Source organism: Quercus suber, unplaced genomic scaffold (assembly GCF_002906115.3).
Source record: "Quercus suber isolate HL8 unplaced genomic scaffold, Cork oak 2.0 scaffold_137, whole genome shotgun sequence".
In the NCBI taxonomy this organism is placed as follows: domain Eukaryota; kingdom Viridiplantae; phylum Streptophyta; class Magnoliopsida; order Fagales; family Fagaceae; genus Quercus; species Quercus suber.
Window position 1 is genome coordinate 584,841 of NW_027069599.1, and position 24,023 is coordinate 608,863.

The window sequence follows — 24,023 nt, forward strand, 5'->3', positions numbered from 1 at the left end:
GGAGTCCTCCTCCGAGCACTGAGATACAGACATTACCCTGGAAGGGCAAGACCCAGTCCTCCCCGGGGCAGCGAATATGACGTTTATCGTACCCAAAGGAGGTCCCCTAGAGGCGTCTCCCTGAAACGCCGAGCCTGCGTGGCCTCCTCGGCCGCCGGATTGATACAGAAGTTGGGTCAACTTTCCCTCCTACACTAATTGCTCTAAGTGATCTCACAGATTGGTACAATCTTCAGTGATATGTCCGTGGTCCTGATGGTATTGGCAGTAAAGATTCCGATTACGCTTCGCAGGATCCCCCGCCATCTTGTTGGGCCACCTAAAGAACGGCTCGTTCTTTATCTTCTCCAGAACTCGCTATACTGGTTCTCGGAACACGGCACTAACCACCTGGGAGCTGGCAGGCCCCGACTGCCCCCCAAAGTCCCTCCTAGGTTGGTTGTTGTTGTACCGGTCCGGCCTGAAATCCCTCCTCTCTTGAGTTACCGCTTTAGACTTCCCTCTGCCTTGCATCTGATCTTCCTCTACTCTCCTGTATTTATCTATCCGATCCATAAGCTAACGTACACTAGTAACAGGCTTGCTAGTCAGAGACTTCGTCAGACCGTGTTCAGTTGGAAGACCTTCCTTAAAGGTATTCATAGCCACGTCATCGTGAGCCCCATCCACCTCGTTGAACATTTCCCAGTATCTGTCAGAGTAGGCTTTTAGGGTTTCCCCCTCTCGCATAGACATGGATAGTAGCGACCCCAAGGGTTGAACGACCCTTCTACAGGTAATAAAACGAGCACCAAAGGCCTGAGTGAGCTTCTCAAAAGAGTCAATAGTATTAGTTCTCAAGCCATTAAACCATCTCATTGCCACCGGGCCCAGGCTAGACGGGAAAACCTTACACATCAAAGCTTCGTCCCTGGCATGAATAGCCATTCTTTGGCTGTAGTGGCTAACATGTTCCACTGGGTCTGTTCGACCATTATAAATGGTGAACACAGGCTGGTGGAATCGCCGAGGGAGACTAGCGTCTTCAATATTTCGTGTGAAAGGCGACTTGGAGACCTGATTCAAAGCCTTGTTCAAGGCATCATTCCCCCGACCCTGGCGAGTCGGACTTTTACTTCTTCGCCTACGGTGGTGTTCTTCCTCGCACGAAAAAGACTCACTGGGGGGAGTTCTCGACCTCTGCCTGTAACTGGTGTCATCCGACTCCTCAGAAGAGTGCCTAGAGTTATGAGCCTTATGCCTTCGTCGTTCATATCGCAACTCCCTCTTCAACTTGTTGATCTTACGCTGCAAATTTCCTCCACTCTTTTCAGGGGAAACATGGCCTTTCCCCCGGGAGCGGCTTCTATCTGTATGGGTTGTACGGGTACTTCCCTCATGACCCTCCCCTTGTTCGTGGTCTACCAACGGATCGCCGTGCTGAGAACCCCTAGACTCTGCTTGGTGTTGATTAGCATCTGCCTGTTGCGGGCCCGCCAACGGTTGCTGCGGTGCTCCCTCTTCCATCGTGAGTATCACACCTGCCCTTCCTTCTCAACAGATCAAGTTCTCCCCACAAACGGCGCCAATTGTAGGGACTCAATTTGGATTGACCCTGAGTGACGGGTTTTCAGCCCAATAAGCCCAATCAATAAATTTATAAAGTATGGGTCCAAGAACTAGTATTGTTTTTCAGGAAAGGTTCTACTCATCAAGTAATAAAGAATACTTTCGGTTCGCTCTTTGAGGAAAACTGTCCTCGGCTCTCTTTCAGTTGGTATCTCTCTCTCTCTTTGTTCTTTCTTTTTTTCTTTTTCCTGTCCAAAAGTCCCCCCTGTTTTCTTCGTTCCTATGTTATATACTCCGTTTTTCCCCTGTTTCCATCGTACACGTGTAGTTCTTATCCTGGGAGCTCCTTTCTGTCCCATCTAGTACCTACCGGAACTTTCAGCTTAGTGGTCATAAAGCTGCTCGGTTACTATTCAGGTATCACCTCCACATTAATGCGGCCAGAGTGTTAGTTGGAAAGCATTTAATGAGGAGGTGATAGACTTTAGAAGATATTTACTACCTTCTCCGACGCCTCTTTAAGCTATATCCAATTTCCAGTCCAGATATAACTTGGCGGAGTCTTTCCGCTAGCATGAGGGTTACCTTTACCTCGGACTTTGGTGTCCTTGGACGTGTGCTATACCGCTGTATATAATACCTACTCGTTTCTTTCATATCACCCATTTGATGTGAATAAAACTTTTTTAGGCTGTCCTCGGACAACTACGTGTTCTCGGATTGGGCCTTTGGGCCCCGAGCCCACTTCTGAGGACTACCATACCTTTTTAGTTAACAGGCCCCACATTTCCAAAGAAATTTTTCCCTCTATCTCTCACTTAGTAATGGTCTTATACCATAATGTTTAAATGTTATAAAATTTATAATTTTCTCCATTTTTTTATTTATCTTTGCAAATGTATATTAATACAAAAACAGAATTCATAAAACATTCTATTGTAAAAAGACTACTGTTCTAATGTTGCAATTTGGGTTGTTTTGATGAAAGTTCTAATGTACGAAAAATACCAATTATTGATGGTCTAGTATGCCTAAATGCACATGAAAGAGAAAAACAAAAAAAAAACAAAAAACAAAAACAAAAAAAGAAGAAGAAGATGACTAGTGGAAACTAAACAAGAGGCACAAACCATGAAGTTGACTTAAACTAATGCATAAGTGAGACATTTTGTCAAATACATGGTGTACATTGCAAGGAGTCAATTTCATATTGGAGACCATTTCAGAATTACCACTATATACATACACTAAACTAATTGTTTTGTAAAATGCTAGAGATACTACAAATTTTATAACATAACATTTTGTAAATTGATATAATAATAATTGTGATTGGTAAATGAAAATATCATAATAAATAATATAAACAAATATCAAAAAAAAAATTTAATGACTGGTGACATTTAGGTGGTGAAATTTGTTGTATGTTTAGCATCATTTATATTTTTTTTACTCTAATTATTCCACCAACATTTTTTTAACCTTCTTTTATTCTCATCCACCTACTCTGTCAACATTTTACGTTTTGTTTTGTTTTGTTTTTTTAACTCCTCCACTTATTCTAGCTTGAAAGGTCACAGTTGCAATTAGGGGCGTGTGCGATTCAGTCGGCTCGGTAGGCGTCTAGGCTGTTGCTGGCTTGGTCGTGACACGTGAATGGTGAGCCTGCCGAGTTGCAAGAGGCAACTCACGATCAGTGGTTCCACGAACTCAGGCGAGAGCGAGAGATACTGAGATAGAGCGTCGGTTTGAGAGAGTTGAGTGGCTAAGAGTAGAAAAATGCTATTTATACTAGGCAGAAATCAGCAACCCTAACTGAAAACGACGCCATTTTGATATATTTTGTTTTTTAATTACTAAATGAAATGAATCGTTTTTACAATGAGGTAACCAACTCATGAAGAAAACACTCAGATTCTAAAAACAAAACAAAATATCGCCATATTGGTTGGTTTGGTAACCAACTCAGTTTGAAGATGTAGTTGTGATGGCAGCACCACACTGGCGTCGGAGCGTGATTCTCCATCCGATCGCCAGCCTTGGCTCACTTGGTCGGTGATGGAGGCGGTACGGTTGGGTCGGCGCCGGTCAGTTGGGTTAGCTCCGGTATCACTCTACTCACCCCTAGTTGCAATAAGAGATGCCACCACATCAGTGCACTTCACTTCCTACCAAGCCAATCAGTATTTTGATGCTTCACTACTGGCCTCTCTGAACTCTCTTTCTTGGTTAGTGTTGAGGTTAGAGATTTAGCTATCTGAGGAATTTTTGTTGGAGCCCATTCATGCACAATCGGATGTATAAGAAATTCCTCAATTTCCATATCCCTCAAATTCCTAGGAATCTCTATTAGGATGTCTAATGTAGTAGAGCTAGTGCAACCAAAATTGAAAAAACAAAGAAATAGAGAGAAGCGGTCACAGAGAGAGAAACAAATCAAAGCTAGAGAAGAAACGAAGAAATAGAAGACGGAAGCACAAACAGAGAAAACGAAGAAAAAGAAGCAACGCAAAGTAGAGAAAACACAAAGAATAAGAAGTGAAGAGACCGAGATAGGAGAGATCTTGCTTATTAAACATGTTGGTGAGATCTTGCTTATTTACATTAAAAAAGTTTTGTTGGGTAAGTGTTTGATTTGTGGTTATATTAAACATGTTGGTGAGATTTTGCTTATTTATATTTAACTCACATTATTGTCGGTGGAGGAAGTCACATTATTTATACATTAATTTTTTCATCTTTGTTGTCTTTCAAAATTTTAATTTATTCTTCACATTTGAGGGGAAAATAAGATAAAACGATAGGAAAAAAATGTCGTTTCTTCTCCTGCAAAAATCTGAGTTGGATCATATGTTGTTCCTTAGAATCAAATTTTGGCTTGGAATTATACTTTGCTATATAATTTGCCATTGATTATGCTAGTGGTATTTGTAGTCCAACTTGCAATTGAGTCTAAATGTAAAGCTTGACATCAAATGAATTCAGTGGTCTACAATTTGTAGTTGGATTGTCATCTCTTTTACCTCATGGAATGTTAGATGTTGTAGGTTGTTTCTATTGTCATGATCCAAGGGGAAACGGTGTTTATCATCATCACAGATTATTGTCTACAATAGCCAAGACTTTAGTGCATAGCATATGAAAAGAGTCCAACCTCATCACCCCTAAGTGTTTGTGATGATACCCAAGCCAAATTGAAGTGTTTCAATTATAGGAGAGAGTCCCTTTTTTCTCCGACTCTAATTTTTTTGAGTTTGGGTTGCAGGGAATGATGATGATGCCAATTATTCACTCCTACCACCAAGTGAAACCTAGCAAAGGGTGTGATTGCCTTCAAAGAGAAGTGCTCCTTTGTCATCTATTGGACAAGTTATGCATTATGTAATTATGTTTATATTTTAATCTAGAGTCAGAAGTTGCCTATTATTTCATAGACATGTTTCCTTACCTTCAACTCAGATCTCGTTATAATGCTATTAATTAGCTATCAGAATATGCTTTGCCATCACACAAAGAAAAGTAAATGATTATGTCATCTGATAGTTGCAATGTTACACTTGACAAATATGGGTTAATAATAGACCTGACTTGACTACCTTATATAATCAAGGTTTCATTTAATTTTGCTGTTTTTAATTTAAAGGTGAAAATACGTTGAAGAAGTTAATGGTGGTCATTGCAATGGAATGGTACGTTGCTTTCTCTCTAAACTAATAAACATGTTCGTTACGTCGTTTCTATATTATTCTATTCTTAGTTGGTTATCTTTTTGGCATGTTATACAATCTGTTAGATTTGGGAGAGTTGCAGACTATGGCTTGGACTTCAGGAGGTTCACTCTTTATTTCTCAAGGGAGTAATTGAATTCATGTTTGAGTAAAGCAAATGACACAGAAATTTTTACTGCAATGTGTGGAGAATTTGGCAACCAAAAATCAACAATGGACTGAAATTACAGAGCATCCACTATGGTCCATGGAGCATCTCACTGTGGGCACAAGAATACTTGATTGAGTACACTGGATTAAGAAACATAGCAAATTGATTTATGCTTTTTTTTTTTTTTGGTTTAGTTTCTGTGAAACCCAATAAAATACAGAGTAATTGGGTGTGATGTAGATGTAGGGAAATCATATTGACGGTAAAGTTGTGTTATTTTATATTTATTTTGTTACAATTTTAATTATTCCTCACTACTAGAATTTTGTCTGTTTGATTTCTTAACTAATTAGATATGCTCTCTATTTGTTCTTTATTCTAGATTTGTTCCTTTTTTTTTTTATTGCAATAATGTAGAGTACAACTCCTAGCCTCATACTCATATTGGATTGTGCATTATTATAATAATTCTCTTGGTTCTATTGTGGTGTAAAAGAATTTTGCTATTATATCTAATTTTAATTTTCTCTTTTTACATGGTTGTAGTTCCGATTTTATGTGATACACTACAATTGTGGGGCTAAATTTTACTCAAGATAGTATAAAATAGTTGTCATCTATCTTAACACTTACCAAGGAATTGTATTTGTGTAATAGCACTTTATGATTATGTAATATATTACTATATAAAATTTGAATGTTTCTCATTTTAATGATGTTTAAAATTTTGACAATTTGTCATATGAGATGTTTAATTACTCTCTCCATTTCATATTGGAGATGATTTAACTTTAAAATAGTCAAAATTAGATAAATATTTAAACTTGGACAGGTTAACATTTTGAGCTAAAAGTTACCCGTGCGATGCACGGGTTAGCGACTAGTTACATTAAAACTCAAAATATTAACTTTCAATTTTCAAACATTATATTTCTAGATGATGTTATTTGCCATAATAATGATGTAGTTGCGACACTAGAGCAATAACAAAATGTACATAAAAAATGCTAGGTTATATTAGACCAAAGTCAGAGAATCCAACACATACCTGCTCTTTCATACTCCCCCAAATCAGAAAAACATTGTGCAGCAGAATCAGCTTTGCCTATAGTTTCAAATATTTCAGCAGCCTGCCTAAGCATAACATTTGCCTTTTCAAGATTTGAACTGCGCATATGGTTAGCATTTTTTCTAAGGCCATCAGCCTTGGACCTTCTTTGCCAATAAATATCACCAGCTCTTTCAAAGCACATGGTTGCAAATTCAAACATATGCTCTAAATACAACTGCAAAAAAACAGATACAAGAATTGGACATCCATAGTAATGGTTTTGCCAAAGAAGAGAGAGAGAGAGAGAGAGAAGACAGCAATAGATCCTTTAGATAGGGTCACAATCAATAGTAACCTTAATGCCCCGGGACTTCCACTCCTCTAGACTGCTAGTAACCTGCATTGCCTGAGCAAATAAATAATCCAGTTGTCTGACTTGGACAAGACACTTTTTTTTCCAATAGTCAAACATTGGTTTGCAAAAGTCCTCTGAATTCTCAAAAATCCACAACCTCTGCCTGGTACGAGTGATAGCCACATAAAGTTGCTTCAGTTCAAAGCACAACACATCGTGTTTAGCCTCATTGAAACGTGGGGTGGGGATGGGTAAAGTTGGGTCGAGCAAATCTTGCTCTTCCATGTATTTATATATCACCCTCCATTGATCTTTCAGAGATGATGAGCCAAAAAAGTTGTACAACAATACATCCTACACAAGGAAATTATGAGTCATAAATGGGCTGAAAAATATGACCCAATAAATTACTAATAATGTTAATTAATTTTGATTTGAACAAACGAAGTGATAATATTTAAACATATAAATAAATTGTAAAGTAATAAAACAAATGAGTAAACATGCATTTTATGCACCTGAAATTCAAGGCCTTTGCACTCCTCAATAGTCAGAACAAGAGCTTGGTTCCCAACGTGATTGGTAATTTCCTTCCGAACAAAATCATCTCGTACCAATATTACCTGCTCTGCACCGAAGCCAACAATACTTCCTCTAGCATTTCCACTATTGCCAAAAATAGTTAAGATAGCATTTTCTTTGTTCCCTGATTCAAGCAGAATAGGAGCTTCACCATATATAAGACTAGTCTCAGGCTGCAAAACATCGGTAGATAGAGGAAAGTAACGATAAATAAGTTCAATCACACTCTGTGATAGCTTAAGAACACCATCATGAGTACGGAAGTTCTGGCTCAAATGGAAGATCTTTGAGATTATTCCTTTCACTTTTCTTCCATCTTGTCCACTGCTTTTTGATTCCGGCACAAACTTATTGTAGAACAGAGATCTTATATCTTGGAATCTAAAGTCGACTCCCTTTGCAATTGTCTGAGCAGTATCACCAGAGAAAACAAAACCCTCTTCAACATTTTTACAAATATATTTGAATAAAGCAATTTGGCTTAATGTAAGATCCTGCACCTCATCCACATATACAAAATCCATTTCATCGCCCTTGTATCTTTCAACTCTTAATCGACGATGAAGATCAATTACAAGATCAGAAAAATCAAACTCACCATTTTTATTCTTCATTTTTTCATAATTTTGAAAGATCTCATATATTATCTCTCTCTTCGGTCTACATAGACTGGAAACCCGGCCCTCTGATTGTAGAACATAGTCTTCACGACTGAGTTTACCATCACCTGCCTCCGCACCTTGCGGGCCACCTTTTATATGGGAAATAATCTCTGTGAAAACTCTAGAGGAGTCAAGCTTCTTAGTTAGCTGGGTATTGAAACGGGGCCAGTATGATGTACTAAACCTTTCATAATTAACTTCTTTCATCCTTATAAAGCTCTGTAAGGAAACTGAACTACCACATATTGGACCATTAGAAAGTTTCCTTGCTTCTTGGAATCTTTCAAAGTATGAATTACCCACAGTTCGATCAAGCATTATCAGAAATTTGTGAAATGTTATGACAAGAGGATATGACAGGGGAGGTACATCAACAAAAGAATCTGGGATATCCTTGAATTGAGAGGCATTGTCAAAATCATCCATATCAATTGAACTACTTCCTTTTGAAGAATTACCACCGCAGGAAAAGCTGCATGTGGAAAAAAAAAAATTGTTACAATAGGCTTTTCATTTTATATTAACAAACTTTATTGCCTAGAAAGAAAAGTGCATATTACATTTACAAAATGAAACAACCAATCAACGTCAAGGACAAAAAGAAATATCAAACATATGTCATGTTTCCAATTTCTCAAAAACCTGAAGAAATTAAAGTATATACTGAGTTCAATTGTTTCTAGTCAGAAATCAAGCAAACTAATTCATAAAGAAGCAAAGTAAATTCACGAAAACCATTTTATTAGATAATCTACACACCTTTTCAAATGAGAAACATGTTGTTTTACAGCATAACATAATTTAGGACTCACTGTCACAAAAAGTTGGTGCAATACATTTTCCTTCATCCCAGTAGCAGTCTCCTCAACCTCCTTTTCCTCATGCAATGACATCCTTGCCATATGGTGCAGTTTTTCTTTCTGAAATAACTTCATAGTCAAAACAGTAGTTTTCCCAGTACCTGACCGCCCCAATACAAATGTACTTCTAGGAAAAAGGATTATCTCTTGCTCTTGGTCAGATACTTCAAATGGTAGATCCAATTCACCACCATCATGGTTAGAAAGCAAGTGGGTCACTGCGCCTGGTGATAAGGGGTAGAATTTCATTAGCATAAGACTCTCGCTCACTCTAACATTCTCAACATAACTTCTGCCATCAGTGGCACAACCACTTAGATCACTCCCATTTTCATGGTCATCCAGATTCTTAATCCGGACAATATCAAAAGAGATTGACGAACTCTTTGGAACTTCCAAATCCCTAGACACAAAGCAAGGGGAAAAAGTTTCAAAATATAAAAAAGAAATCCTAGTAAATTTAAAATATCAAAATAAGGCATCATCCAAGTTTCAAAATTGGAAACATTATTATGGATCTACAAGAATGCAAAAAAATATACATACCCCTCAAGACATTTCTCTTGGCAGCGATTAATAAAGTCATCTGTATGTTTTCCGAACATACTATCAAGACGTTTCACTAATTTTGGAATATCCTCTATAGGTGCTATATACCAGATCTTCAAAACTTGACAATACTTCAATTCCTTTGCAATGTCAATCCATTCCTTTACTATGTCATTTGCACAAACAATATAAAGACCTTCAACCTTAAATTGCTTTAAGATCTGAGAAGAACTTTCACAAACTACGCTCAACTTTTTGGGTCTCCAACCACAGGCAATTTTCAGTAGAAGGTTTAAAACTGACTTCTTTGTCTGGACAGACTTCAATTTTTGAAATGATTTTAGAAAGTTATCACTAAAAAGAAGCTGTGGAGATTGCAAAAAGGAAATAAAGGAAACTATAATAAGTACATAAGCAAATTAAGAAAGATTATTAAGAATATATAATGGAAAAGTATAGATATGATGGTGCCAAATACCTTCCACCTAGCTCTTCTAAAAAGTATGCTATCATGATTAAGCAAATCATCAAACTGTTCAAATTCTTTCTTCACGTCTAATATTGCTTTAGCCAAATCTTTGTCCTCATCAGCGTAAAAGAAACATTGACGATTCTTAGCATCAAGGACCAAGGTTTCCCAAACAGATCCACTATTCACTAGTGTTTTGTCATTTCCCAATATCCATAGACAGTGCCTGAAAGGCATTACAAGGCCGATTGTTATTTACAATACTTGTTAAAATGGAAGCAAAGACAAACTTCTCGAAAGAACTTATATAAAATATTACCTAGCCCTTGTAAGAGCAACATTAGCTCTCCGTTGATCCGATGTGAACCCAATCGATGCACGAGTATTAGATCTTACTGTCGATATTATAATTAGGTCCTCTTCCCCACCTTGGAACCCATCTATTGACTTGACTTTTACTGTAAACCCATCAAGAGCATCAAACTTCCGTCCAAGCCTTTCTTGAATTGCTACTACTTGTGCAGCATAAGGAGATATTACACCAATGCGGTAATTCTGTTTGAAGCCAGTGCCAATCCATGCTGAATTAGAAGCAAAAGTTAAAAGAGGGAAAGAATAAATCAATATAAAAATAAATAAAACAAAGTTTAAGAACTTGTTTCTCTAACAGAGGTGATTCCATCATAACAGATTGAGGTAAAGACATACAAGTAACAGATATAGACATATGACTATTCTAAATGACAAAAATGTGTACTTCACAGTATTTTAAAAGATTTAATATGCTGACTTTCAAATTCCTTGAGACTCCATTATGTTCCAGTCCTAACATATGCTGAATTAACTTACTCACGGGTTAAAATGTACATGATCTACAAGGATCAAAATGTATCTTGCTTGACAAGCAACAAGACACATATATTATAAGTCTCAATAGAGTTTCCTACCTTTGCAATTGTATCATTCTTACAGAATATCAAAGTCCATTTGAAAAAACTCATCAACTTCCTCTTGTTTGTATTTTCTAGGGAATTAGAGATCAATCAAATCAGTTTATACTGGCATCAAACGCATGGCTTAAATGTGGCAAAAAGTCAAGAATAAGATCATAGAGTAGAAAGAATGAAGTGCAATTGAACAAATAGCCCATCAGCAAAGACAACGGCGATTGTGAAAATAAGCCCATTAGCAACATAAAGCCTGATTGAACTCATTCTTCAAATTAAAGACAATCTCGAGGTTGGCATAGAATATGAGACTTCAAGAGGAGTTACCTTTGGATAAATTCTTCAGTATTTTCATCACAATAGAAACCTCAACCATGTTTCTCCAACTACGCTCAGAATCATCCTTCTCTTCCCTACCGTCTATCACACTAATGAAAGAATAGGGACCAAACATCGGCCCTGGGAGATACTGTTTTTCATAGCTTTTTCCTCTAACATTTGGAGCATCTAAAATCTGGTTGTCATAAAAATTTGCATTTGGGAAAAAACTAATAGATGGATGCATTCGGTACTGTATTCTGAGAAGATGCTTTGTGCAACCCAATGAGCTCAACCTCTCAAATAAACTTCTCCCAAAACCAACTTCCTTAGAAATCTACCAAAGAAAATTAAAAGATTCTGAAAGAACATTTAAAAAAAAAAAAAAAAAAAACCAAAGAAAACCAATTCACTTGTAAACAAAGGAATGAATGTGTCAAAAAAACCAAATAGCATTTACATACATTGCTTGTAATCATTGCTGGTAATTGGCGCTCATCACCGACAAGAATAGCATGCCTTAATCTCGGAAGTTGCAGGGGAATGATCGACTCACACTCCTTTAATTGTGCAGCTTCATCAATAATCAGAATGTTCAGTGGGTTCATTTTCACCGAGTGCAGCATATAAGAACTTGAAGCAGTGCAAAAAATTAAGGAAGCTGATTTGAAACAAAAATCCATTATTGACCATTTGTTCATAGAGCTCGGAAGATCAAGTTCCTTAAATGAACCCTGAAGTTCTTTTAAAAGAGAGAGGCATTCTTTTCTCCTTATACACAGTGGGAATGGTATATCTTGACCTACTTCTGAATGTGAAAAAAGCTCCTCCAGTGCTTCAGATTCCACATCATCTTTAAACAACAAGGTTTCAAAAGACTCAAGTAGGTCAATAAGAGAAAAAATGTTTTGGAAATTGTGCTTGAGAATGTATTTCTTGGGTAAATGTCTAAAAAAGTCTAGAAGACAATTTTTAAGTGGTGATGAAGTAGCAGGAAATCTTTTTCTCAGAAAATCAAGAAATGACTTGCACTTCTCCTCGCCACCATCAGTTTCATCCTCACTTTCTATCTCTTTAATTTCTTCTTCACTGTTTTGTTCTCTCTCTTTGATCAGTTCATTGTCCAAGAAGATGTGAATGTGAAATTGAAAAACACAATCTTCAAGAAGATCAATCATTTTAGTAAAACAATGCCTCCAACCAGTCCGAGGCCGCAAGCACCGTCTAAGCTTTTTGACCCGATAATCCAAATGTATAATTTCCATGTCCGAATCAACCTTGAGACGCTCCTTATTCCCAAATAAGAGAATATCTCCAAGTGAGCAAAACAAAGCATCCGTTCCATTGTTGGTTTTGACAGATTCTTTCTCCAGCTCTAGGACATGAGAGGCCACTGCTTTAATTGCAACATTTGTTGGGGCACAAGTAAGAGTCCTATATCCCATTCTTAGAAGGGTGAAAAGCAGGGTGCCAATGGTTTTTGTTTTGCCTGTACCTGGCGGACCCCATATAAGTTCCACAGACAACTTGTGGTTGCAATGTATCTTACGTAGACAAGCAAGAACAGCGTTGTTTTGGGATTCATTCAGTTTTGAAGTAATACTCGTTGCCAATTTCCCATCCCAGCTGCCATCACTCTCTGCAGAACTGAGATCACAGTCTTCCTCATTCTGCTGTTCAACATGAGAAAATGAAAGTAATTAAAGAAAGTCTTAGCAACAAATGACGGTAAAACAAGTAAAAATTTAGAAAAACCAAAACCAAAACAAAACAAGTTCCCCTTATTGCAATTGACTTACAGATAAATTAACGAAATGCACGTGCATGATATTTCATTAGCAAAATTTGGTGCGGGAGGGACAGAGAGGGCTAATAAACTCAAACCATATTATCACAACAGTTTAAAGGCACAACTGTTGTAATTGGGGGGGATACTAAAACCAGCTTCTAAAAGAGAGAAGTAGGAACTTCCCTTGGTATGATAAGTAAATAAGCACTGTTGCTTAAGGATCAACTAAGAGAACATCTTTAGAGTAAAGCACAAAAAAATTATCTTCCTCTCAATTCTTCTAAAGTAAAATGTTTTGACAAATAATAATTAAAACATCAGTATACTATATTCCATGCTAAGTATTCTGTTGTTTCCACATGAATCGTATGTCAAACATAATGGGACAATTCCATTTTGCAACTGAATATAATGCTCAGTAGTATTAAATCTTCAACATTCATACCCAAATTGCTTACCAAAGAACTAGTGCACAAGACTTTCTTAATGATATTCAGATTTTTACGCATGTGCAGTGCATTCCACATTCTCTTGTTAGGGATTGTATTTGTCAAGAAAACCACAAATGATTTCTTCCCACCATCAACATCAATATCTTTCAATGCCTTGACTTTAAAGCTAGTAGATGTATCATTATCCTCTTGAATATCATCATTATCATCAACATCAATATCTTTCAATGCCTTGACTTTAAAGCTAGCAGATGTATCATTATCCTCTTGAATATCATCATCATCATCAACATCATCCTCTGGGATTTTAGTGACCATTACAAAAGCCCAAGACATTCTTTGTAAATCAGAAACATGCTCGGGTATAGCATCTGCTAAAATTAAAATATCTCCAGGCAACGTTTTGTGAGGCTCCTTGCTATGATCACTGCATCGGTTACTCCAGTTATCAACCTGAACATCATACAAATTTTCTCCGTATGGCTTAGATTCATCAAATGCAATTACTTTAGTAAAAGGTGCTGTTGATATAATCTCCATACTTGAATAGAGTTGTGCATGAGTTTCTTCCAATAAAGGGTAAAAATATGAACCAAAATACTGGTCAACTGATTCGAAGGACTGCGGAATGTTTTTTACCTATAAAAAATGAAACAAGGTGTTAATTCAAAATAGAGTACCAAAGAAATTCAATGGAGGTTTATACGCTTAAATATATAAGCTGCTAAGCTCACTTATATTCTCGATAAAATATCTCATGACAATGCTAGATTCAATTTATAATAAGCATTCAAAATAAAGGACAGTTTACTATTAATAGCAATTTTACAAGATATTGACTTTCTTGTAGTACATTCAATACTTCTTCCCCCAGGAAAATGATAAGAACAAGTATATAGTTTTGTCTTCCTAATCTATAATTTATTTTAATTTAAAAAACATCGTCTGCTAGAAGAATCAAGTGACGGCTTAGGCTTTTACTCTACCAGCAGAGTGTGCAACAAATAGGCATGTAAAATTCTACACTTTATTAGGTTAAAAGAGACCAACAAGTTTGGAGGATAGAATCTCTTAGAGGAAACTTTGTATTAGATTCTCAATTGAATATACACTTGACTATAGTTTGGGAAAAAATAGAAAAGGGAAACAACCCTTTTTGTTTTGAAAAAAAAGCCATGGGTCCTAAGGGAAATTCGATGAAAATTCCGATCCCCACTCTCACAGAGAAATACAAAGCTTATAAATTGGATATAAATGACATTACCTAATAGTGTCCTAAATTATATGTTCTTCAATGATAACTTACAAATTTATTTTAAAATAACATAACTATGCTATTCATTTGGAATATAGTAAAAGAAATAATATAATATAAAGCCATCAATTATTCATTCAAATCTATAATATACTTGTATGTAATTCAATTTAACCTTTTTTTCCTTTTAAATTTTTATGCTAAACTTTTAAAACATTAACACGAATGAAACATTTAAATATTCCATGTAGAATACATTATATATCATATTGTATATTTTGTCCTATTATATACAAACTATGACTCCGTATGTTTTGTTAGAAAACCTTATGTTGTAGACACCACATTTCGCACCCATAATTCAATCTTGGAAAAAGTAAGATGGTCATTTCACATATCCAAACGTACAAAGGTAATTTAACCACTAATTAATCAATCACACTTCATGGGATGATCTTGAGGTTTCAACCACACATCCAATGCCTCAATCGAATAATCGGATTGGAAGATATTGCAAGATCAAGTTTTAACGGTCAATATATTTTTGCGTGAGGCTAATTACATAGGAATATTAATGATCATTAATTTTGATTGGATACTAAAAATGACTAATTAAAATTAATTAGATGGAAATTTGGGATTAGCTGAGTTCATATTATAATATGTGGCTTAGTGCAATGAATAAAATTTATATGCTAATAAAAACAAACCACTATCAAATAAGGTGATTTTTGAGTAATTATCCCCATCATTTTGAAAGATTCCTTAACACGAAAATATCTCAAAATTTCGTCCAAATGCATTTTCCAACTCAAAAAAAAAAAAAAAAAAAAAAAAAAAAAAAAAAAAAAAACCACTAGAAAACATGCAAAGCAAGCAAAACAGTTAAACTAGGAAACTATCATTGATGTGCCAAGTGGCATTTAAGAAGTGCCGATTTCCCTATATAGTTTTGGTTCTTATAAAAAAAGAAAAAAGAAAAATGTGTCGATTGGCACTCTAGCAAATTTCCTTAGATTACGTGTGTTATAGGAGAAATTATAAGGTCTTTATGGTGGACAAGTGATGTGGTCCACCGTTCTACTAAAAGAGTTTAAAATTGCCGAGTTATAAATTTTTTTAAAACAAAAACTAATCACTAACTCAACAATTTTAAACAAATAGGAGCTTTTTAGTGGAATAGTGAACAAGTAACATGATCCACCAGAGGACTGTATAATTTCTCGTGTTTTAGGCACAACTTATTTAACATTTTGTTAAAAGTGTGCTAAAGTATAATTATAGTTTAAAAAGTGAGAAAAGTGAAATTTTAAAACAACTAACTTATAAGTTGTATCCAAACACAAATTACGTTTTTTGCTCCATTTCCTCACTCAAATCTCGTTATTTTCAAGATAAGTCTCTCACCCACCACTTTGTGGGTGCTGACTTTCTAAGCATTCAGCTTAAAAATTATGTTACTCACTCCTCTTTAAATAGAGGGAAGCATCCTTCAGTCAAAGTATTCGCATCAGCTCATGCAAAAATTCTAATATATATTAGTATCAAAACCTACTTTTTCTATTTTTCATACTCACTTTACAAAATATTCCAAATCAGATTATCTATTTTATACTACATTTTATTAAATTATCAAATTTTCTTGATTTTATTAATTCTTTCTTTTTCTTCACACACAACAACCATCATTCAGTCTCTTCCTTCATCCTCGAGATACATAAAGAAAGAATAAACTATATGCAAAATTAATAGTATTAGTGTAAATTTACATAATTACAGTAGCAAACTTGTAAATTTACACAATAATACACGGACTAATATAGGTCATTTTTAAGCAAAACTATGTAAATTCTACACCTTTTTTTATTATACACAAACTAATGCAACCGCTTTCAAAGCACTCCTTCTCCTAGTTTTTGAGAAGATCTACAAAAATATTGATCTTCACTAGTTTAGGTTTCTCTCTTAGGCACTCATGAGGTTACAATCTCTTCGTTAGTTTAGTGACTGATTTTATTTTCCAAACTCTTTTGCTTTTCTAAGAGAAATCCCCCTTTGCATTTTAATTTTAAGGTAAATTGCAAATTACACCCCTAAAATTTGAAGGTGTTTAGATTTTATACCCTGAAGTTTCAGAATCTGAATTTTACCTACTGAAGTTTGGGATGTTTGAATTTTCTACCATAACATTTCAGAATTTAGATTTTATACTCTAAATTTTAGGAGTATTTGGATTTTACTCCCTAAAATTGGGGATGTTAAGATTTTACACCCTAAAGTTTAGAAATGGCAACGGGTCGGTTTGGGGCAGGTTTTTTGATGCCTGAACCTAACCCGTGGATCCTCCCCCATTACCCAAACCCAACCCATTTAATAAATGGATTTTTTTTTAACCCCAAACCCACCGCGTCGGGCTCCACAGGTCCCGTCCAGCCACTTATAGGCCTAATCTAAAGTCGTGGCCCAATCCAACCCAATCATAAAAAATAAATAATAAAAAATAAAATCGATTTTACATCCAGAAATCACAACCACAAAAACACAAATCACAATCTCAAACATAAACAGAAATATAAATCAGCTTGTTTTTTTTTTTTGCTCTTCTTTGTTAATACAGATTTTTCACTCAAAACACACACACACACACACACACACACACACACACAAATCACAAACAAAAACACAATCCCATCCGCCGATCATCTGATCTCTCTTCGATCTAATAATCCCATGCTCTGATCTAACAATCCCATGCTCCTCTGTGACAAACAGCAACCACCACGAGATCCGTGCTCCTTCGTGACAAACAACAACCACCACGTGATGAGAGTGAGGGTGAGGGTGGGTCAGTGAGTGAATGAGAGTTTAGGGTGACTGGGTGACGGGCGACTAAGAGAAAATGAGAGTGAGAGTAAGAGAGGTAAGTGGCGGCAAGGTGGAGTGAGGCCGTGACCGTGAGGGGAGCGTTTAAGGGTGAGAGAGAGTGGTCGGAGGTGAGAACGAGAGAGAGAGAGAGAGAGAGAGAGAGAGAGAGAGAGAGAGAACGGCTGAGAGGTGAGGGTTAGGTTTAGAAAATGAAATATGAAAAGGAAATAGAGTATTTATACTAATATTTTAAAAAAAATTTAATATCATATATATATACAGGTCGGGTTCGGGCCAAGTATGCATAAAACCTGGACCTGACTTGAACTTGTATCAGGTTTAATTTTTTAAATTCAAACCCAACCCTATTGTCTAACGGGTCGGGTCGGGTCGGGTACCCACATGTCGAGTTATATTTGCCATCCCTACTAAAGTTTCAAAATTTGGAGGTGTAAAAGCCAAACACTCCCAAACTTTTAGGAGTAAAATACAAATTCTAAAACATTAAAGTGTAAAATCCAAACACCCTAAACGTCAGGGGTAAATTCCATCTAAAGTTTTGGAGTGTAAAATTCAAACAACCCCAAATTTTGGAGGTTTAACATGCAATTAACCCTTAATTTTATGAAAGTATATTTCTTTCTTGTTCATAACGTGTTTTGTTTATATTGTCTATATGTTTAGATCAACCAATACCTGAAGGACGAAGGCAACCCTCTAATAATCCTGGCCCTTCTCTCCCAAGGAACCAGCTCATAATACCCATACTCCTTCGACTGTTTCAAACGATAAAGGTGGACGAGTTCACCCACCTTAATCATGTCCCCGTTCGTAGCCAACCATATCTCCATACAGTTGACTACTATTCTCCAGGAGTTAGGCATCAGCTGCCCAGGAGCAATCCCAAAATAGCCCAGGAGCTCCATGAAGAAGGGGTGGACGGGGAATCTAAGTCCACAGGTAAAGGCAGCCTCATAAAAGCACACCTCACCCGGGAAGAAGTGACAGGCCCTGTCCTCGTCAGTAGGACGACGAACTCGAACTCTCTCTGGGAACTGAAACCTATCCCTAAACCTAGCCACCATCTCTGCGTCTAGACCACAAACCTCATCCAGAGCATGGAAAGCCCTAACGACCCGAGGGGAAGAAACGGCCGTATCTCCCTCCACTGGATTGCCACTGGACGACAACCCAGTCTCGAGATCGCTAGATCTAACCTCGGACATAATGTTCTTCCCACTCACTAAACCTTCAAACCAATCAACTGATTGCCTAAGTAAGGGCAACAATTCGACCAACACCACCCTAAGGCCACTACCCTCAAAGACAAAATCCCCAAAATCAGAAAAATTGCCTAAAGCCCCTCCTAAACGCGCAAAGAAAAAAGAAACTGAGGGATAAACAGTTCTAACCTCAGAACTACCAACCATGAAAACCCAACTTAAGAAAGAAAAAGACCATAAAACCAACTGAGTTGCAGAAAAACCAAAAACAAAAGGAAACAGAAACAATAGAAAAATCAGGAACAGTACTGCAAGCATAAAGAAGAGACTAGGAAAAGAGAAACAGGAGGGAAAAAGGAGCATACCTTAATCAATGGCAGAGTGGGAAAACTTTGCTTGGCCAATGTATCCGCTCAGAGAGAAATAACCGGAGAAAACTAGAAGAAAATGGCAGAAAAGTAAAGAAGAAGAATGAGGAAAGAAGGGAGTTAAAAAGAAAAGCTCGAAAAACGGAAAAGTCGGCGAGAAACCCAATAGTTTCATTACCACAAACATTAATTGCCCCCAATCAGCACCCGCCACGTAGGCCACGATCTGTGAAGCGCCGCCGTTTCGCACTTAATACGGAGCGGAACCCCAAGAGTCACTTTACATCATGTAACCCTTCATATTCCGTGATCGTCATTAAGTCGACGAACACAGAATCGGGGGGCATATGACGAGGTAAATAAGCATTGACGAAGCCGTCTATGAGAATGATCGTCCTGGTACGGACGAGAAAATCCACAGGACGAGCAGCGCAGGAAATCACGGTACTGACGAGGATCTTCAGTCCCTTTAATGCAGTCAACTGAACAGCTATACTTCCAGCTGTGCGAACCGTTTGAAGACATTGATACCTCATTACTCAGGTTTGAGGCGTTACTCAATGGAGCATTAAGACCTCCATAACTCCTCCAACGGCTAGGAACGATGAGAGTAGATATAAAACCTATACACCCCCACGAAAGAAGTAAGGGATATACTGCTTATTTTACTCATTTTTGTTCATTTTACTTTTCTTACAAAGAAGATCCTATATTCTAACTTTGGCATCGGAGGCGTTGTGGCAGGCACCACACCGGTGTGTACAAAAGGGAAGGAAAAGGGATTAGCTCCGTCCGACGAACATCACTGAAGTTTATTCTTATCAATTAGGAAGCAAAGCGATATATTTTTCTTAAGATTGTAACTAAGATCAAAGCTTTGTAATATTTTTACCAAAATGTAATTTTACTCTCAAGTCTCAATGCAAATCTATATGTTCAATTCATTTATGTTTTTCCTATTTTTGGTTTAAATAAAATAAGTGATGACTCCATTTTACACCCTTGATCTAGAGGTAAAAGCATTTCTCAAAGTAAGATAATTTTATGTGTTTTCCTATCATTGGTAGCATTGAGAAAAATCAATTAACAAATAACTATCTATAGTCTATGGAAAACCCTATTAAAAATGACTTATTTTGAAAAGATGGTTTTCCCAAAAATTTTCGAAACACATGCCTATCTTACTACAAAACATTTTCACCAAAAACACTAAAAAATAAGATAGTTTTCCAAAAAATTTCCATCTCATTTTGGAAAATGAACTTTTTTTCCTTCATTTTCAATAACTAAAAAAAGGTGGGGCAAATTTAACGTGGCATGGGTAGGAATGGCAAAAAAGGTCCGACCTGCGGATATTCGGTCCGGCCCGACCCTAATGGATCGAATTTTACCCGACCCGATAAGTAATAAGGTCATGAATGGGTCTTTTAAAAAAAATCGAATCGGGTCCGGGTTTTTTATACCCGGCCCGGACCCGACCCGTTTAGATTGAAAATTACCAAAAACCCCCATTTATATATATATAAACTAAAAAACCCTACTTCCTCACATATTCCACACTCAGCCTCCATCCGTTTCCCTCACAGAGCCACAACCTCACTCTCCTCTCCCTCTCTCGCTAATGGACTCACCCTCTTCTCCCTCTCTCACTCACTCTCACTCACGGACTTCACCTCAAGCTCTGACCTCTGTCACTCACCGCCGCCATCACACGATCTCACCGCCGGCCACAAGCTCTGTCACCGTCAGTCTCAAGCTGTGTCATCGCCGGTCTCAAGATCGTCACAGGTTTGTTTCTTTCTTTCTTTGTCTTCTCTGAGCTCCGATCTATGTTCTCCAAGCGTAGCTCAGCCAAGATCTGCCACTGCCAAGATCTCTCCTTCTTCTTTTTTTTCTTTTTTTTTTTTTTAGGTTCGTTACTTGGTACCTGAAATGGGTATTATTATGTATATTCATTTGTGGGATTTATTTTGTAGATTTTTGAAATTGATGTAATGGTTCCAGATTTGGATTTGGGGGATTTATTTTGTATATATTTGAACTTGTGGCAAATCTTGTTGTAAGGAAATTTTTTTTTATTTTTATTTTTATGTATTTGGGTTATGTATATAGGATTTATGTATGGGTTTGTGATTTTTACGTATTTTTTCTTGTGATTTATGTATTTGAGTTTGTGATTTCTGTATTTGGGTGTGTTTTGAAAGGGAAAATGAGAAATCTAAAAGTAAATTATTGTAGATTTATGTAAAATTTGAAATCTAAAATTATTGTAGAAATCTAAAATAATTATTGTAAATTAAATTAGTGTAGAAATCTGAGATTTATTAAATTAATTACGGAATTTGTTTTTTTTTTTTTTAAATTGGGCCACGGTTTAGCCATTAGGACTTAGGATTGGGCCCTAAAGTGGGCGGGGCGCGCGGGGCCCGTGGAGCCCGACGGGCCGGGTTTGGAGTCTGAAAAAAATCCGTTTATTAATCGGGTCGGGTTTGGGTAACAGATACAGAATCACGGGTCGGGTTTGGTATATAAAAACCCGGCCCGAACCTGACCATTCCTAAACGTGGGGACAAAACATGAAACCTTTAACCACTGACAAACAAAAAATCACTACTAACACATGGAGCAGTTAAAAAAAAAAAAAGGTTTAGTCAAGAGTCCAATGTACTCCTCTAGTCCTCTAGAGTAGAATCAGGTTCAAATCACTCACCACTATTGATGTAATTACTGAACTAGTAACCAAAAAAAAAGAGGTCCACAAAGAAAAACTACATTTGAAAAGAAAATAATATAATTCAAAATTTTGGTAGATTTTTACAAGAATGAAAAGAAATGTCAAAAAAAAGCTTTTTGTAATAAGTTTCATTTAACTCAACTAGTAAAATTTTTTATAGTTATATAAGATATTTGAAATTTCATCATCGTCTATACCAAAAACTGATTGATATTTTAACTTAACGATAAAAAGCTATCTAAACATTATAGGCTAAAACTCTCTTTTTAAATTTTTTTTAAAAAAAAAAATTACTAGTAAAATTTTTTATAGTTATATAAGATATTTGAAATTTCATCATCGTCTATACCAAAAACTGATTGATATTTTAACTTAACGATAAAAAGCTATCTAATAAAAAGCTATCTAAACATTATAGGCTAAAACTTTCTTTTTAAATTTTAAAAAAAAAATTAAAAAAAAATTACTCATAAGAGGAAACTGGTAAAATCGGCTTGGACCTAAAATAATAAAGCCCACAAAGACAAAAAGTCTAAAGTAAAGAAATAACAAAAATAACACATATATGATATATCTCCTTTTGTAAGCGTCAACTTCTTCATTAATGCTTCAGGGAGAATTTAAAAAAAAGCAGTAAATTATTTAAAAAGCTGCTATAAAAATAAGACCAACAGAGATTGACATTGTAATAAAGAGGTAAACCAAAAGAAGAAGGCAAACCTGGTCCTTGAAAAGGTCTTTATCTTCATTTTGTTCAAGGGACCAAGAGAGCACAATTTCAGTGAAGCCATGATCATTAGGAACTGCTCTCATCTTCTTTGAACGCTCTCCCATAATCATTTCTTCTTATATCTGCATTCAATATATATATTAATCATTCAAATCAGAAACCCATCTGGCCATCTCTCTGTGACACTTTTATATACAAAGATGAAAGGAAGGAGCTTTCTTACCTATGAAGGAAACAAGTAGGAGAAAAAGGTACCTGGGAGTGCGGACATTACCTTTTGGGCAGGGAGAAATTTTAGGGTAAATAACAAATTTGCCATCCAGTTGCCCCTTTCTTTTTTTTTTTTTTCGTTTTTCCTTTTTCTTTGCTTTTGCTTTTGCTTTACCTGGTCAGTGCACATGGGTTTCACCCAAATGTATTAATATTTTTTTTAAGCATCTGTTTAGGATGAGTTAAAAAATTTAGCTTATTTATTCTTTTACCTTATTTTTGCTATTATTTATAAATTTTAATATATTTTTTAATATTATTTACAGGTCTCATTGTACTATTTAATTTATTTTTTAACATATTTTTTACACTTTTAGTAAAAAGTTTCCACCCCTCCAATCAAATGGACCATTAGGCTCTACTTGGGAATTCATAAAGAAAGAGAATGAAATAGAATAGAAAGATCATAAGAGAAAGGAAAATAATTGAATGGAATGGAATGTATTTAAGTAAGGAAAAAAAATGGAAAAGAATAGAATGGAATAGAATTAAGTAATCTTAATTAAATGTTTTAAAATAAAAGAATGGAAATAAATGAAAATAAATGGAATGTAAATAATCTTGTTTGGGAGCAACATGGAGGAAATGAAATTGAATCATTTTATGATAGTATTACTATTAGAACCTTATTTTTTATTTAAAAAGTTGAATATATTGGAGTATTTTTGGAGTTTTAGTAAAAAAAATCATTAAATCTAATTATATTCCCTCTTATTTCTCTCAATTTCAGGGGGAATGAAAATTTGTGGTTTTAAGAGAATAGAGAGGAATGAGTATTTCCTCCTACCCATTTCATTCCTTCTCACTTAAACTTCCAAATAAGGAAATGGACTTTCCATTCCTTCCATTAAAACTCTCAAACAAGAGAATGAAAGAATATTCTAAAATAATTTTTTTCATTCCTTTCCATTCTCTCTTCCCAAGCGAGACCTTAGGGTATGTTTAGTAGAGTAGATTTTAGGGAGAATTAAAAAAAAATGAGAGAAAATGAGCAGAAATTTTTTTTTTTGAAGTGTGTATGGTTGGAAGGAGGGAAAGGAAAAAAAATGGTGGGGCCTGGATGTTTTCTCCCCGGCCAACCAAAATGTTGGGTAGAGAGAAATTTAAGGGTAAATGA

At 36.0% G+C, this 24,023-nt stretch overlaps 1 protein-coding gene across 2 annotated transcripts in view; it reads right to left on the bottom strand.

Annotated features, from left to right (window-relative positions):
- The window catches only part of LOC111996915 (uncharacterized), a 37,060-nt gene extending 14,115 nt beyond the window's left edge, over positions 1 to 22,945 (bottom strand). The window contains exons 1-12 of one of the 2 annotated variants that reach the window (XM_065776615.1): positions 22,860 to 22,945; positions 22,627 to 22,758; positions 13,468 to 14,100; positions 11,685 to 12,893; positions 11,230 to 11,557; positions 10,275 to 10,536; positions 9,965 to 10,181; positions 9,484 to 9,851; positions 8,837 to 9,340; positions 7,352 to 8,549; positions 6,834 to 7,187; positions 6,476 to 6,713 (exon numbers count right to left, since the gene is read on the bottom strand). In XM_065776615.1, coding sequence (XP_065632687.1) covers positions 6,476 to 6,713; positions 6,834 to 7,187; positions 7,352 to 8,549; positions 8,837 to 9,340; positions 9,484 to 9,851; positions 9,965 to 10,181; positions 10,275 to 10,536; positions 11,230 to 11,557; positions 11,685 to 12,893; positions 13,468 to 14,100; positions 22,627 to 22,746 — 5,431 coding nt within the window. In that variant the 5' untranslated portion in view covers positions 22,747 to 22,758; positions 22,860 to 22,945. Of the gene's footprint in view, positions 1 to 6,475; positions 6,714 to 6,833; positions 7,188 to 7,351; positions 8,550 to 8,836; positions 9,341 to 9,483; positions 9,852 to 9,964; positions 10,182 to 10,274; positions 10,537 to 11,229; positions 11,558 to 11,684; positions 12,894 to 13,467; positions 14,101 to 22,626; positions 22,816 to 22,859 lie in introns of those variants that run through there. The other variant, XM_065776616.1, reaches the window with a different exon arrangement.
- Positions 22,946 to 24,023: the final 1,078 nt, after the last annotated feature.